Source organism: Kogia breviceps, chromosome 2 (genome assembly GCF_026419965.1).
Source record: "Kogia breviceps isolate mKogBre1 chromosome 2, mKogBre1 haplotype 1, whole genome shotgun sequence".
Classification (NCBI taxonomy): Eukaryota; Metazoa; Chordata; class Mammalia; order Artiodactyla; family Physeteridae; genus Kogia; species Kogia breviceps.
In genome coordinates this window covers 42,066,641-42,082,563 of record NC_081311.1, presented here as the reverse complement: position 1 = coordinate 42,082,563, position 15,923 = coordinate 42,066,641, and the positions used below count along the sequence as shown (strand labels likewise).

At 35.1% G+C, this 15,923-nt stretch overlaps 1 protein-coding gene across 5 annotated transcripts in view; it reads left to right on the top strand.

The window, feature by feature from the left end:
* Positions 1 to 15,923, top strand: part of PCDH15 (protocadherin related 15) — a 1,516,422-nt gene that overhangs the window by 1,230,711 nt on the left and 269,788 nt on the right. For all 5 annotated transcript variants that reach the window (XM_067025124.1, XM_067025121.1, XM_067025122.1 and 2 more), the window contains one exon: positions 5,791 to 5,923. In XM_067025124.1, coding sequence (XP_066881225.1) covers positions 5,791 to 5,923 — 133 coding nt within the window. The remainder of the gene's footprint in view (positions 1 to 5,790; positions 5,924 to 15,923) is intronic.

Genomic DNA, 15,923 nt, shown 5'->3' with positions numbered 1-15,923 from the left:
TTTTGAGAAACTTTTGTGAAGGCTTTATATAGTTGTTATGATACTTCATAAGTGAAATAAACAAAAACCACAAAGAAACACAAAAATGAATTAATAAGTTTGATGACTATGAATTAGTTGTAAACATCTCTGAAGCCAATAAATAAATCCAAATTTGGTTCTTTGAAATAGAAATAAATAAAAACATAAATAAATAAATTTATAAACTATCAGCTAAACTAATTTAAAAAAGTGGGAGAAAGTGCAACATTACCTAATAAATTCTGAGAGGGAAAAAACATAGAAACAGAAGAAATTGAAAGAATCATTAAAAGACCACTTTGCTTTAATAGCTGTAAAATCTTGAAAAGATGGATGAAATGGCTAATTTTTCAAGAAAATATGATTTACCAAAATCAATCCCAAAGATTAAGAATTCTTAAGAGATCTAATACTACTCCAAACTATAGCAGGGCCAGGCAGTTTGACAGAACATCTGTAACAAACCCATTAACCATTAAAACCTCCTCCAGAGCAGAGAAAAGGGCATTGTTTCCCCCGCAGCACACCCACATGAAAGATTTTTCTCTTCACACCCCTCTTATCATTAATCATAGAGATTTGGCAGAACCCTGTAGTTCCTCATTGAAATTTCTAGACTATTCTTTCTCCTTCTCCTTGATATTTTCTCTTTAATTTCTTTAAATAAGAATGTGCTATCCAGTACTCCCTGCTACTATCATCTGCAGATGACAGGTCCCTCCCCCATTTTCTGCTCTTATCCGTAACCTCATCTCCTGCTATTATCTACAGACCTGCAGGTCACTGCAGAAGAGTTTAGTTCTAGTCTGTTTGGCATTCATTTCAACAGTATGTTTGTCAAAATGCTTGGTGACTTCAATGTCCAATATGTGGTATAAAGCATCTCCAAACTTGAGGTCACTTTGGCCAAAGATCCCTGGAGCCATCCTCAATGCTTATCTTTCATTCAAACTCCAAATATAATCTTGAGCAACAACTCTAAGCCCTACCCTAAAAACATACTCAGAAACCAACAAATCCCCCTACTTTCATTATTAAAATAGTAGTCCAAGCCACTGTTCTCTCTAGTGTTGAAAACCTCTTCTAGTTAGAAGTCTAGTTAGACTTCTGCCTGTGCCCCCTTTAGTCTCCTCTCAACACCATGTACCTAAGTACATCTTGTCCCTGTAACTTCCCCTGAGAAATTTATCTGACATCTTATTTAGCTTTAAATCTGAAATTTTTGCTCCTATGGATTCCTGTATGTACTTCCAAAATGGTAAAGTAGAAACTGTGAACACTGAAATAGCTTTTTTAGTGTGATGTTGGTGGGAGACAAAGGAAGAAAAGATAAGGTTTTTGTCTTAAGTCTACTAGTGAAAGCAATATAAATACCTAGAACCTTCACCTTAGAGACAATGTAGAAATATAGTTACAAATAGACACCCTGTAGCATATGTTGACACATTGAAAAGAAAATTACCATACAGATTGTGCAATCCTCTAAATGTCAAGGACATCACCTCAGTACCACTGAGTACTATTGTCATATGCAAAAAATTTGACTTTTTATCTTTTTAAAAATTATACCATTTCTGAAGTTAAAACTTCTTAGGTCTATCTTCATAACCTCTTTTTATTCATATTTTATTTTGTTAAAAACAAAGTGTTATGGATGAAGTTTTATTCATGATATAAATAATTAAAATTGATTGTAATATTATAGCCTGATCCAAAGACTTGAAATTTGTGATTTCCTGTGAGATAACATCCTTCATTGCAAACCAAGGATGTTTTATACTCCCCACAGAAACACACACACACATCAGATAACTAAAATGTCTTCAATTTACCCCCCACTTTTGTTCTTGTAGGATGTGGGGAGAAAGGACAGGCAGATTTTGGATACAGGAGCCTTGCCTTTTAGTTTATCTGCTGTTGCTAAATAACTTCATAACCTTGAATCTGTCACTTAATCTTTCTGATTTTCTAATCCTCTTTTGTAAAATGGGAGTTAAACTAGATGGTTTCTAGGGTCTTTTAAAATCATAACGATTATCTGAGAAGTTACATCACCTCTCTTGTTCTACTTTGACCTCACTACCAAATGCGAAATAAAAACTTTATGATTTTTATGTTTAGAAATAGCGAGTTATCTATATTATACTGTCTATATTACAAAAATAAAATTGGTATTATATAGATTCTCAGTTTTATGCTTTTAAGACTAGCTATAAAATGTAATACAGGGCTTCCTTGGTGGCTCAGTGGTTGAGAGTCCGCCTGCCGATGCAGGGGACACGGGTTCGTGCCCTGGTCCGGGAAGATCCCACATGCCGCGGAGCGGCTGGGCCCGTGAGCCATGGCCACCAAGCCTGTGCGTCCGGAGCCTGTGCTCCGCAACCGGAGAGGCCCCAACAGTGAGAGGCCCGCATACCACACACACACACAAAAATGTAATACAAAGTGTTCACATAGAATTTATTATAATTTATTATTTACCTCATGACTGTCCTGTTTTATTATGTGCTTGATCAATGCTGTTGAATTACTACTATTTATTACAGCATTAATGATATCATTTTATTGTTAATACTCTTGGCATTTTGTTTTAGGAAAGCTAACTCTGACATTATGCTGACATCAGGGATAAAAAGCAGATAGCATTTTAGAAGGCAATAGCTATCAAGAAGGTTAGTGCTTATTTAAACACATTGCAGGGAAGTGTCAGGATGTTAAAGATGAAAAATGCAAGACCTTGAGTTATGAACTTCCCCAAATAACTCTAAGATCCAAGAGTGTGTGTTTGTGGGGGTGGGGGACATGATTAGCAATTCTAGCATTTGAATTACTGTGGAAAGGAGCAAAGGAAGCAAAGGAGTAAGGGCAGATGAAGGAGACAGTCATGTTGGACCTTGTTGTTCACTGTCTTCTGCTTTGGGGAATAGTCGTTTCGGTTTTGCATTTAAAATTTTTCTTCTTTGTGGCAAAGACACAAGCTTCATCTGAGTTAGAGGTCCTTATTGTAGTGCTGTAGATATAAACAGCTTAGCCCTCTAAAATGGGAAAATATTCAAAGGGGGAAAAATAAGGAAATATACAAAGTACAATAAGTTTAGTACAAATTATAGTTTTAAGAGCAGAAAGAGACCCATATTCTGGTAAAAATTTTATAAAGTACTCCACACCAGTAAGCTGAAGTTCTAAATATCAAAAGCAGGAAGGCTCTAACTTTTTGAAAAGAAGCTTTGAATTTGGGGTACAGGTGTGTTCTAGGTCAAAAAGAAAAATGTTAATCAGTGAGGGAATCTCTTGCCTCCAAGCTTATTAAGGAGAGTTTTAGGTCAGTTTGTAGAGGAATCCCCTGGGCTCCTAACTTAAAAAGCAGGTGAGTCTACATGCTATACTCCCCATGAATTTCTGGGACAGTGGTCTTCTGAATCAAGCGTGTGTGAGAAAAACCTTGTATATCCATGGAAAATGTAGATTTGTGGACCCACATCAAAAGATTCTGATCCAATATGTCCGAACCCTAACACTACCACCCTCCACTCTGGGGAGGCAAGAGGGGATACTGTGCCTGTCGGTTTTTAGCCAAGAAAAGTGAAAAAATGCGATTAAAATGTCTAAAATATTTTAAGGGATGTTAATAAGGTAAATGTAAGCTTATTTAGTTCATTCCACAGAATAGAATAAGAAGCCTTATTTTGAACAGTTAACAATAATAACTGATAAATGTGTTTTTCTATGTGTGTATACACATATATGCATACACACATGTGCACACACATACACACCATACATATAATCTTATTTAATCATTATGCTAATCTTAATGTTATTATTATTCTTAATTATCAGATGGAAATAGTGAAACTGAAAGAAGTCAGTTGCCTGTGATCACATATGGTAGCATAAAAATTCTAACCCAGGAATGTGTGGTTACGAATCCAGTGCTCAACATCACTCAGCTAGGGTTATTACCAATGTGGTATAGGGTAAATGTTATAAGACTTATGCATAGAGAATGTGCTGGCAGCCAAAAGGAAGAGATTTATAAAATGTTTAAATCACTTGATAAATAACAGACCCTAAAAAATGTCAGGATTATGAAGGGTAATATCAGCAATAGTGTATATCTTGGGATGGCTGTTGGAACCAGATCACCACCTGGGAGGATAATAGGCCCACCTCATACTGACAATTAGTGTATTCCTACAATATGAGAGTGGGACTCTGCACACTAACTTTATAACTTGCTGATATTTTTATTTTTCATCTAGCCATTATAGTACCTTTAAGTTAAACTTAATACCTCTAAGTTTATAAGTAGCATTTCATCATCTATTTTAATCTATTTTAAACATTTTATCCTTAAAGCACGAGTTGTAAAACAAAATTGAAAAGAAAAGCAATTATATTTTGGTTAATTTTATTGGCAAATTTTAATAATGAGATAAAATCAGAGCAAGAAAGAATGAAGATGCTTTAACTGATTATGAAGTCTAAGAGATTTTAATTTAAAATGAAATTACTTTGGAACAATATTGTGATAAATTTAAGTATGAAAATTTTTTAAAGTCAATACAGCTTTTTAGAGGTACTTAATATTCTATAGGTATCTATTCTACTGAGAATATGTTCAGAAACAATTTGGACTTAGGCATAATATAAGGTGATAAGCTAAAAAATCATTTTCAGTGCCTATGATCTGTATTTCTCTTAAGGGCTTTTCAAAGTAAACTATTATAGAATAATAATCTCAGAAAAATGTTTTTGGTGACCATGTCTTTTAATTGATGCACTTAATGCAAAGAGCTTTGGGCTACTTTAAGAAAATTCTAGCCCCCAAATAGGAATTGTAAGAAATGTGTTTTGAATAAAAAGGTATGATTTTGTTAAAATAAGTTTAAAGCATACAACTCAGGCAGTGGTGGTATGTTCTTCAAGATAGAAGACTAACTTTGTAAATTCGCAGGTCTCATTGATATATTTTTGCCATTGTTTCTTCTGTACCAACCTTGAACATCTTCTTCAGCTTTTGCTATGTAAAGAAATTTCAGAGTTTAGACATATCAAAAAAGGTGATTATGTCAGTGCTAATGTTTTTGTCCTTATAATAATAGAATATATTTTGATCCCTCAAAAACAAATGCCCATCAATCTAAGCCTTCAATTAAATCTAGTTCCTAAATTTTTATATTAAACTCTTTAAAGAAATCTTAAAAACAGATTTGGTTTTGTTTGCAACTGTTTTACACAATGATTACTTTATGATCCTGACTCTTGATATGCATTTCATTAAGCCATTGATGTCAGCAACAAAACTAATAAAACACAGCCCATATTTTGTTTTGTGTGTTATTTTAATCAATACTCTCTCTGCTGGTTTAACAGGAAGAGAGCCCCAAGACCAGCTCTTATTACCAGATATTTATAGAATATTATTTTGCTATTAGAGAAGCATTACAAAATAAAGTCAGAAATCAAGTTAATTTATTAGCTTTATTTGTACAGCTATTCCTTTGTAACTCACACTATTAATCTAAGTAGGAAAAATATGTACCTGAGACATTTTTTTTTCCTTTTACTAAGATAATTTCATAAAATCATCGTCTTTTGGTGGTAGTTTTATTTTTTCATCCTTTCATTCTGAATTATTTTATTGTTTCCTATAAAAATTCAGAATTTCCTCTCCTATAAACCCAATAACAGAATATCAAATTCAGTCTGTCATTAAATATGATGTAGATTTTTTTACTCCTCTTGTTTGCTTCTCTTTCTCTGCAGGCACTCCATCTGCACTGTGTACATTGAAGTGCTTCCTCCAAATAATCAAAGCCCTCCTCGCTTCCCACAGTTGATGTATAACCTTGAAACCAGTGAGGCCATGAGGGTCGGCGCTGTTTTATTAAATCTACAGGTATGCGCCTTAGTATACGTATAAAATTCTAGTGACAACCTTGAAGGCTAATGGGTTTATATCTGTGCATGGCGGGGGAGAAAACCTCACATGTCTGCTTACACTCTAGTGAATGAAAATTCCATCTGGAAAGGAAAGCAGGGATAATATGGATGGAGGGTTTCCACAGCTAATCTATTCTATTGATTGCCACTGTTGAAGAACTAACGTTAGCTGGCAGGGATTAGCTGCAATCATTACAAGAGATAATGAAGGGATTGGAAACATGCACTTGAATATTTTGTACTTTGCATCCAAAGAGTCTGCAGCTGACTATTATTTTCTGTCTTGGATTCCTTTGCCCCAGCAGGATTTATTTTTGCTGCAGTGTTCTCTATAGAAAATGACTTTAGATTCACCGGCTGATGGTAGGCATTCTAATGCTGAGGCAGACAATTTTATTCTGTGCCCATGGGCAAATCTTGTAATTGCTGTGCCTCAGTTTATTTGTTTCGATGAAGGGGGTAGCTTTAGGTGATATTTTGATTTGCAGCTCCAGATTCATGGGCATATGAGTTACTTGCAGAATCATAGCTTGATTTTTCTCAATTTATACATTTCTAACTAAAGCACACTTGGCCAGAAAATGCTGTATTTTCAACTGAATCTACAGCTTCAAATTGGGCTACATGTGGTGTTGATAATAACTGTCACTTACCATAAAAATCATAAGGACCATAACATGACATTATTTTACCTATGGATGTTCAGAGAACGGAGGATTTATCATCTCCTGGTGTTATATGGAAATGGCAGGAGGTGCTGACATGAGAATTCAGGAAGCTGGCCTTGAAGGTTAGGAGAGATTTTAAATGTGATGATTTAGGAAAATCCCAGCATCGATCTTTACCATCAAATGAAGTGACACGAGGCATTTTGCTCAATGCCATTTGAATACAGACACCCTCTCACTCAAACCCTGATGATATAAAAGTGAAGATTCCATAGAATGTTTGTACTAGAAAGAATGTAAAAAATAATTAAACATATCAACCTCATTATCTAGATGTGGAAAGTGAACCTTACAGAAATTAAATGAGGCCTAACTCAGCTGATTGAATTATCACTATTTACAAAACAAGGTTCATTCCATTATATCCCACTCATTATCTGAGGCTGCCAAAAATTTGGTTGACATTACCAGATACTTCTCTTTGCCTCTGCTCTTGTATTTATTTTGTTGCCTTTTTCCAGGCAACTAGAGAGTATTTGCTTTTGTTGTTCATTTACTATTAAAAGATGGGAAACAAAATTATGTGAAAGTAGACATATTAGTAATAAGGAAATTTGGGGGACTTTAATGGACAAAATAAAATAAAAATAACCTATAGTTTCTTTAGGAGGAAGAAAACATTTAGTTAAGTCGTGAAAATGGTAAAATATGGAAAACCAAATATGAAGACAAGTACCTTTATAGAATTATGAAAATCCTTCTTTACATATATGGGGATTTATTTTGTTTAAACCAGAAGAAAAGAAAAATAAATCCTAGATTTGTAAGTTCAGGCCAAGAAATTTTACATGTTTTATGTTTAAATATTTCTTAAAATTGTGCCTTTGTATAATTTAACTTTCTATGAGTAAGATATAATTTCACCTGTAAGATGGCTCAGGTTTTGTTTCAATAAATCCCAGAAATATCTACATACCATATTATAGAAGAATAATTCTACCTGTGAGTTAAAGATGAAAAGGAGTTGGCCTTTTTCATATCTCAAATATCTCTAGTACAAAATCTGAGAAAATACTTGAAATGACATTTCTGTTCACCCTTTGTGCTTCTGGTAGAAGCAAAATAAAGGGTGCCAATTACAGTGGCAGTCTCTATTAGAAAGAACTAGGGTGACACCATCAAGGCATTTTTCATAGGCCACCAACCATACACTTTTGCTTGTGATCAATTGAGACTGAATTTAAACTAGTGACCTAAAAGTTGAAAAGCTTCCATCAAATTACTCTTCCAAAGACTTGTAATAACAGAATGCATTAGAGGTACTTCTGGCTACATCCTCTCTTTTCACACACGGCACTACCCACTGCTGACTCACAGCTCAATTTAGAAAGATAAGATTTGTGGGGAAATATATTTTCAAAGATAACAGAGTACTGACTTCAAAATAATCTGTTTTGACTGAGATCAAAGTGGTTTCTTTTCAGAGAATAATCCTTGTTCACCCCCCACTTCCTTTCCCCTTGTAGGTATTTTCCTTTTATTCTATCTAAAAGTTGTTTGGGAGGCTGAGATTTTCCTCAGCCTGTTAAGGCTGTTTTGCCTGGCTGCTATATTGATGGCATTTAGTGGAGGAAATTGTTACCCAGAACTCTTAATTTTCAAACTTATGCTGATCAGGGTTAGTATTAAGTAGGGTTTTTTCTTCCAGATTTGGTCAGATCTTGCTCTTAAGCATGCTCTTCCTTTGTAATTCTGACCTGCCAGTGAAGCCTGTAAGACTGGTGTGCTGCAGCCAGAGCGGGCACTGAGATCGTGACAAGTTGTGTGCATTTCTCTCCAGCTTCGTGTTGAGTTGTGTCACATTGATAGCTTGCAATTGGCCATGGTGGGTGTATTTATGCCACAGAAATTAGCAAATGCAACAAATCAGTACCCTCCAGTCCAGAGCCAGTTGTTAAACTTTTACCATAATATGGTAAATTGGCTCCTCTATATGGAGCCAATTTCCTCCAAGATTTAAATCACTAAAATGTGTTGACTCCAACAACTTCCTGCATCTTTATCCCTTGAAATTTTGATCTACTTTCATCACTCTAAAGATGAGCCAGCGCTACCAAATAGGACTATGTATTATACCCAAATACAATAAGTCTCAGCTTTTTATTTATCCTTACAAGAGCATTGTTTCCATCCAAATTACACTTATAATTTATGGCTCACATTCTCTTTGAGTGTTTCACTCAGCCCTATTACCATTAGAATAATCCTCCTTTCTTACATACAGAATCTTCTTATACCATCACCATCATTCTCATACTCATATGATAATAATAGTTATATAATAACACTTAAGTATAACTTAATGGGGCAGGCACTATTTAAGTTCTTTCCTTATTGTCTCGGTAAGGACAGCTAGGTTTATATTATGTACACACACTCACACTCAAAATTTCAACAATTTGTAACTGAAAAGTTTCTTTCCTACTCACACTGTTATGTCCGTCATGAATCAGTTCCAGCTCCGTTCATCATTTTCACTCAACTTCAGCTTTTATCTGTGGCGATGTTGCTCTTTTGACAGAGTGAAAAAAGAGGCACAATAAACCATACTCCCTCTCATAATGTTTCTCCCAGCAGTGACACAGGACCCTTCTGCCCACATTTCATCCACGAAACCAAGTCACAAGGCTGCTAGTGGGTTAATCATGTGTAATCCTTCCACTAGAGGCAGACACTAATTACATAGTGAAGTCTGATGTCAAGAGCCATGACTTTCTTTCGTACAGCATTTGCTTTCCAAGTTACTGCAAACAGCAGTTTTGCTAAATGATTCATTACTGCCTAACATGATTTCCCATCCTTACAGCATCCAATAACAGTTTCCTCACCACCTTCCTCTCTCGATGTCACTACTATTTATTTTTGGGGTGTTTGTTATGGCACAGTCCACTTTTAAGTACTAAATTGTGAATCAGTTAAAATAGCTAGGTTTTTGTTGCCAAATTTCATATTCTATGCCCATCACTAGTTGGCAGTGACTGTTACATGCCACAACTCAGACTGATGAAACAGCCTCTGTCTAGAATTTTACTGATGTCTTGACTGAGGGCAATGCTTGCTGTGGAAAACAGAACACAACACAACAGAATAAAAAACAAAACCTAGTTATTTGCTGTTACCCAGGAGTGATGCATGTAATATCTATCCATATATTTTCTCCCCATAGCCAAAGAAATTCACATGGATACTTCTTAGTTAGTAGGTCAAGAATGTATAATCTTCACATAAGCAAATAATTCCACAAGTTCATGGTAAAATTCAGTGAAGCAGGGATGTCTTATTTTCCCTAAGAACGGACTGCCAATATTTGCAAAATATTTATTTTGAACACTAAAATATATAAATAAATAAATATGTATACTTTAACACACATGTTTTCCCATTTAATTCTTATAAAAACCCAAAGCAATTGGATCTATTGTTATTATCATCATAACTTTACAAATGCAGAAACTGAGCCACAAAAAGTAAACGGCTCTTTTTCCAAGCTCATTGTGCTAAGAAGTTGTACAAAAAGGACAAAATCCTAAGCATTATGGTTAAACATTTATGTGCTTACCCACTGTGCCTATGTACTTGAAGTATCCCTGCAAGTTCTCCATTTTCTATTTTTTATCCTACTCAAGCTGTTAGGGGACAGGTACTCTTTCCACACTGAGGCCACTTTATGGTTTGGCTGATAACCATTGTTCAACATTCAGAAGTCTCCATCTATTAATCACCCTCACCCCTACCCCGACTGCAGAGTATTGCCTATTTCACTTTCCAGACAAAGAGAAAATATATATGCTCCTTAAAATTAGCTTACTGATAAACAATCTTTTTAGAAATAGTTGATTTGTGCATATTTCATACAGTCCATTCTTAAAGATGGAAGGTTAAATGTTGTCCAAATACCAAATCCTGTGCACATCTATTATTTTAAATAACAAACTAAAACATACATTTAAAAAATTTTGGTTGATTCAGTAGAATTTGACAAATCAGAATGTTTTATAAGTTCTCTTAATTCAACTTATTAATTGTCCTTGTTTTCTACCATAATAGTTCTCAATAATTTATTTGCTTTTATTTTTAAGTTTTTGCTTATAAGTTGTGATTACATTATTGAAAGTCAGTTACCTTAACCTGCTAAAAAAGTTATATCTCTTCAACATATGTATGATGCATCATGTCATTTGGTCATGTTGGAGAGGAAGAAATTTCTTTTACCATTCCAGTTCCTTCTGGCTGGTCTGAGAATTAAATTGACACGGGACAGATTAATGGGATGGAATAAAAAATTATTTAATAAAACTTATACATGGAAGAGACCCAGGAAAACTGAGTAACTCACCAAAATAGCTGAAACCCTCATCTTAAATACCATCTTCAACTAATGACAAAAGAAAATGTTGGGAGTAGCGGTTTGAGACTTCAAAGAGGAGGAAGGCAATACATGGATATGGAAGAGCAAATGTTTGGTAAATACATGTTTGCTGGATGAGGCAGAGACAATGGGACACAGAGAGGAATTTTAACATACTTTGCTATGTTCGTCCCTGTCTACACACCTAGTTCATACTATAGTTATTGATGGGGGTAGCTTCCTGGAACAGGTCCTCTATCTACACTCTTTTAGGCAGTTAGAGGGAAGGTCAAAGGCTCTTCCTGAGTCTTTTGGGCCTTAAAAGTAATCAACCTAAATTAATACTCATGCCAAAGAGACACACTCTGGAGTGACAAATTTTGCTCCCCTATAGCCATCACCCTGACCCTAATATATAGGCCAATATTATTAGATATTATTATCTTCATTATCTGGCAAATGAGGAAACTGCAACTCAGAAACAGCAAGATTTGTGAGCCAGAGTAGTTTTTTTTTTCTGTTTTAGCTCTGTCTACTATATCACAATATTGTGGGTTAGGCTATAGAAAAACTATTACATTTTATTTTTTTCCCATTTTTTAGGGGGTGGATATGTTTTATATTACATTAGTTCTGTGTTTTCTGAAGGTTAATTTTATGGTGTTATATGAGGGTAAAAGATACTAAAGGTAGAGAGAAGATATGATTTAGTATAATGGTCTCAGGAAGAAGTAGTTAAAGGAAAAAGTAATTGACTGTTATTATACTTTCTAACATAGAGGATATAGAATAGAATTTAGATTATAACCTGGATAAAGCACATTTGAGGAAAAAAAAATTAAATTCCCAGATTCTACTTCAAAGAATTCTTGGTTCTTGGTAGAATACTCTCCAAGGGTAAGTAGGAGATACCCCAACAGTCTTGGAAAACTTCACCATAGAAGTAGATGAGGATAAATTTTTTGGTGCTCCAGTGTTTAGTAACTCAGTGTCTCTCCTAGTCTTAGACTAAGAGAAGAAAATCCATAAGAAAGAAAGAGAGATTGACATCCAGTTCGCTAATTGAATGGCTGATTAGACTTGAGTCAGTGCATTTCCAAGGGAAAGGGCATTGGAAAGAGATGTCACGATGGAGTGGGCAGTCAGCAAGAGGGCATGAACTGCTCCCTTGAAGACTTTTCCCAGCGTTGTAGGTAAGATGGATCCTGCCTAGGTCCACAGATTTCAGAGTTGAGGCTTTTAAGTGTAAATAAAAACTAAGGGGACTGCAGCATGTGGAGGAAAAAGCCATGTACACCAAGATATACAGCAAGAAGCCACCAACTGTGCATTCTGTAGAAGATATGGAAGAATTTCTCAAGGTATGACCAATTCCTAAGATGGCTGCTTGGGGCCATGTCCCTTAACAGTGGAGTCTGTTGGCACCAGTCCACAATAATTTGGTGCAATCCAATACAGGCGATTCTTTTATTTCCTTCTCTAACCTTTCTATTCCCTCATCAGAGTGATATTGAAAGGAAGAAAAATGAATGAGTGAGAAGATCACATTCTCCTCACTCCAAGTCCCCAGAAACATAATTTGTTTTAGAATAAAGATGAATGCATCATACAAATAAAAATGAGACAGTTTTGCTAAGTAAGAGTTATAGATTTAATTGAGACATTATTGATGAAGTCAGCTACACACCAAAAATGGAGGTGATCAATGCAATAGTCTGATAGCTTCCTGGAAGAAATAAAACCCAAAAGTTGAGATTCCTTATTTGATCTGAGTATAATGATTATGCAAGTCTTAACTTTTGCACCTACAATGAAAGGACAGGGGAAAAAATATTTAGGAGATATCATGGAGGTGCAAACCTGTAGCATTTGGCTTTAAAAACAATCAGCTCTGGACCTGCCTCATTCCATTCCTAGATTCCTAGTTGTGATACTCTCCTGCATTACTAGTTGAGCAAAATGATAAAGTGTATTATTTTCAAGGCCTTGACATTGCTTCTCACATGGCTTATTCAAGATGGAAAACCTAGTTTCTTTCATACTTCTACAAATAATCAAAATATCCATTTATCAGCAGTAAAGCTTATGCCTGACTACAGAGAACAAATCTTAGTTGTGAACAAGTGTGAATCAAATGATCCATTCACCTGTTGCTGGTAAGGTCATACCAAAGGGAAGTTCAACTACACTTTACAAAATGAATAACAAACATATATATGGGAAATGGAGTAAAGATAAGACCCTCTTTGCACACATCATGTTCCTATAAGAGTGAAGGATTGGGATTAGAGGAAAATAAGTGTTGGCAGTTGTTCCTTGATTTAAAACGTCTTTCTCCTTGCCCTCTTTTTTTTTTGCTACCAATTCTCTATTTTATTGACACATGGACATATTTCTGAAAATGAGCGGTGGTAGAAAAATAAATGAAGTGATGACAGTGTTTGATTTTTTCAAAAATAAAGAACAGATATAGAAGAGCACAGATTGACAAACTACAGCCTCTGGGCAAAGTGGCCTGTTTGTATGCCTGGTAAACAGAATGGTTTTTATATTTTTAAAAGTTTGTTAATAAAATATAAACAAAAATTAAACAAGAAAACAAAAAAATAAAGAATAATATGAAGAGACCACAGGTGGCCTACAAGCATTTTAATGACTTAAGGGAAAAAAAAGGTTTCTGACCCTGGTAATACACAATTGAGTATCATTCAAAAACAAAACAAGCAAATTAACAAAAAGTCCATTATGTTTAAATAAAGTATAAAAAAGAAAAAAAATGTAAAAAATATTTTGCACCCCTAAGACTTAGTTTAGTATATTAAATTGAAATAAAGGATCATTTATTTAAACTGTGTCAAAATTCTCTGTTATCTGCTCTGGGTCTCATATTAGCTAGTTGAAAACAGAAGCAACATTAGTTATTAAGGTATAGTTCATATATATAAGTACATATATTAGGTCAATACATATTTATTAAATAAAATAACAAGGACTAACATATACTTTGGTATAATCAAAAAATGGAATTTTAAGAGCTTGGGAAACGGGGGAGGTTGTTGTCTTTTGGATAGGGAAGCAAAGATTAAATGAGATAGCATATAAGCATGTGAATTGCATAACTCAGTACCTAAAATGAAAAAAAATGAAAAGTTCTTAACTAATAGTATTTTTATTCCTATTCTCCAAGAGGAATGAGCATTGCCATTTTTGTTTTTCAGTTAACTCATACTAAGATTTAAGATTTAAGATTGTAAAAGTGAGCAAAAAGGTACTGAGCACTTGGAATAATGGATGGAAAAGTGAAATATCAAATGTGGAGGAATGGATATGTTACCAAACTTGTCACCTGCACAGGTGCTGGGGATCCTAGCCCAGCTGAGACCCCTTGTGTTGCCAGGGAGGTTCTTTTTCTGATCAGATTGGCATAGCCAATTAAGCTGAGACTGGAACAGCACAAGCTTTATCCAGTGGCCACAGAATGGAGAAGGGGGAACTTAGTTTGCAAATCAATTTCTCAAGCCAATTTGAGCAGAGACACCATATATATTGGAGGGTCGAGGTAAAAGGTAGGGAAATGGAAAGAGTGGGAAGAATATTCATGACTTATCCAAGAACAGGGTTGTGGTTTGGACCTGGAACTGACACAATACTCCTTGTAAGTCCTTGTATGGGCTCTTGCAGTCATTGTCATGGCAATTGTCTACTGTCATGGCGCTGATGAGTGTGTCATTTACCATGCTAATATATTACAATGAGCATATAATGAGACTCAAAGTCTACTGAAAGTCAAGTCTTCTACCATTTGGGGCCTAGCTGATTCTAAGCAGTTCTTGTTTTGCTCTTTGCAGCTTCCTCCTGAAACTTAGATAAAAGCAATTGGTTTCCATTCAAGGGAGGGGCAGGAGTATGATTCTGGGGCAACAGCATTGGTAATAGATACAATCCAAAGAATATATTCACCTACTTTATGATTTTACTAGTTCCTCCACTGAGAAGGAATGATCACTTGTGTTTGAGAATGAAATGAAACTTAGAAAGCCCAAGAGATAGATGGCTAAGACATCAATATTAATAATAATAGCATCAACATCTACTTTTAACTGAGTGCTACTATCAGGCAGGAACTACACCAAGCACTTGAAAGCTTCCTCATCATTTATACTCCCAACAAAGCAGTAACTTTTCTAATGTCGAACAGAACCCTGTTGCTGAGTGGGGATTCCATCTCTTCTGATCTAGAGACTATATACTATTATTCATTATTCTATTCCGCCTTTCCTAGAGATTGAAGTTCATTTATTTCTTTCAGTTGTACTTATACTTACAAACAATCCCTTTAATAGCAGAGTAGGTCTACCCACAAGGCTAATCATTCTTTTCCTTCTAAGGTGTGCTTTATCAGCCTTGATTTTATTTTCTACTCTTTGCTTCTTGATTCTTTACCAAAGTAAAGGAAAATATTATACATGTAATGTCCATTGACACTGGGAAAACTTAATTTAACCACTGCTTTAAACTTTTGGTTCCACTTAATCAGTGAGCTGACTGGCTCTGGCAGCTTGAACCACTTTTCCTGGCTTCTCCTTCCTGAAGACTGCAAAGCAGGTAAAACAGCTCAGACACAAATAGTAGGAAAAGAGTAGAAAGTGGCGTGAAGCAGACCCAAAAGTAAGATGTTGCCACCTTTGATCATCTGAGAAAAAAAAACATACATTTTACTAATGAAACTACTTTGGTATAAGTGTAAGATGGTGCTTTGGTCAGCTTGCAACATGCATTTTCTTTTCACCTTTATCCATTTTTCTCATTTTTAAAATAGTTTCAAAAAGCTGTAGAATTTAAACTATATGCTTCAAAGAATTAGTACTTTTCATCCTGAA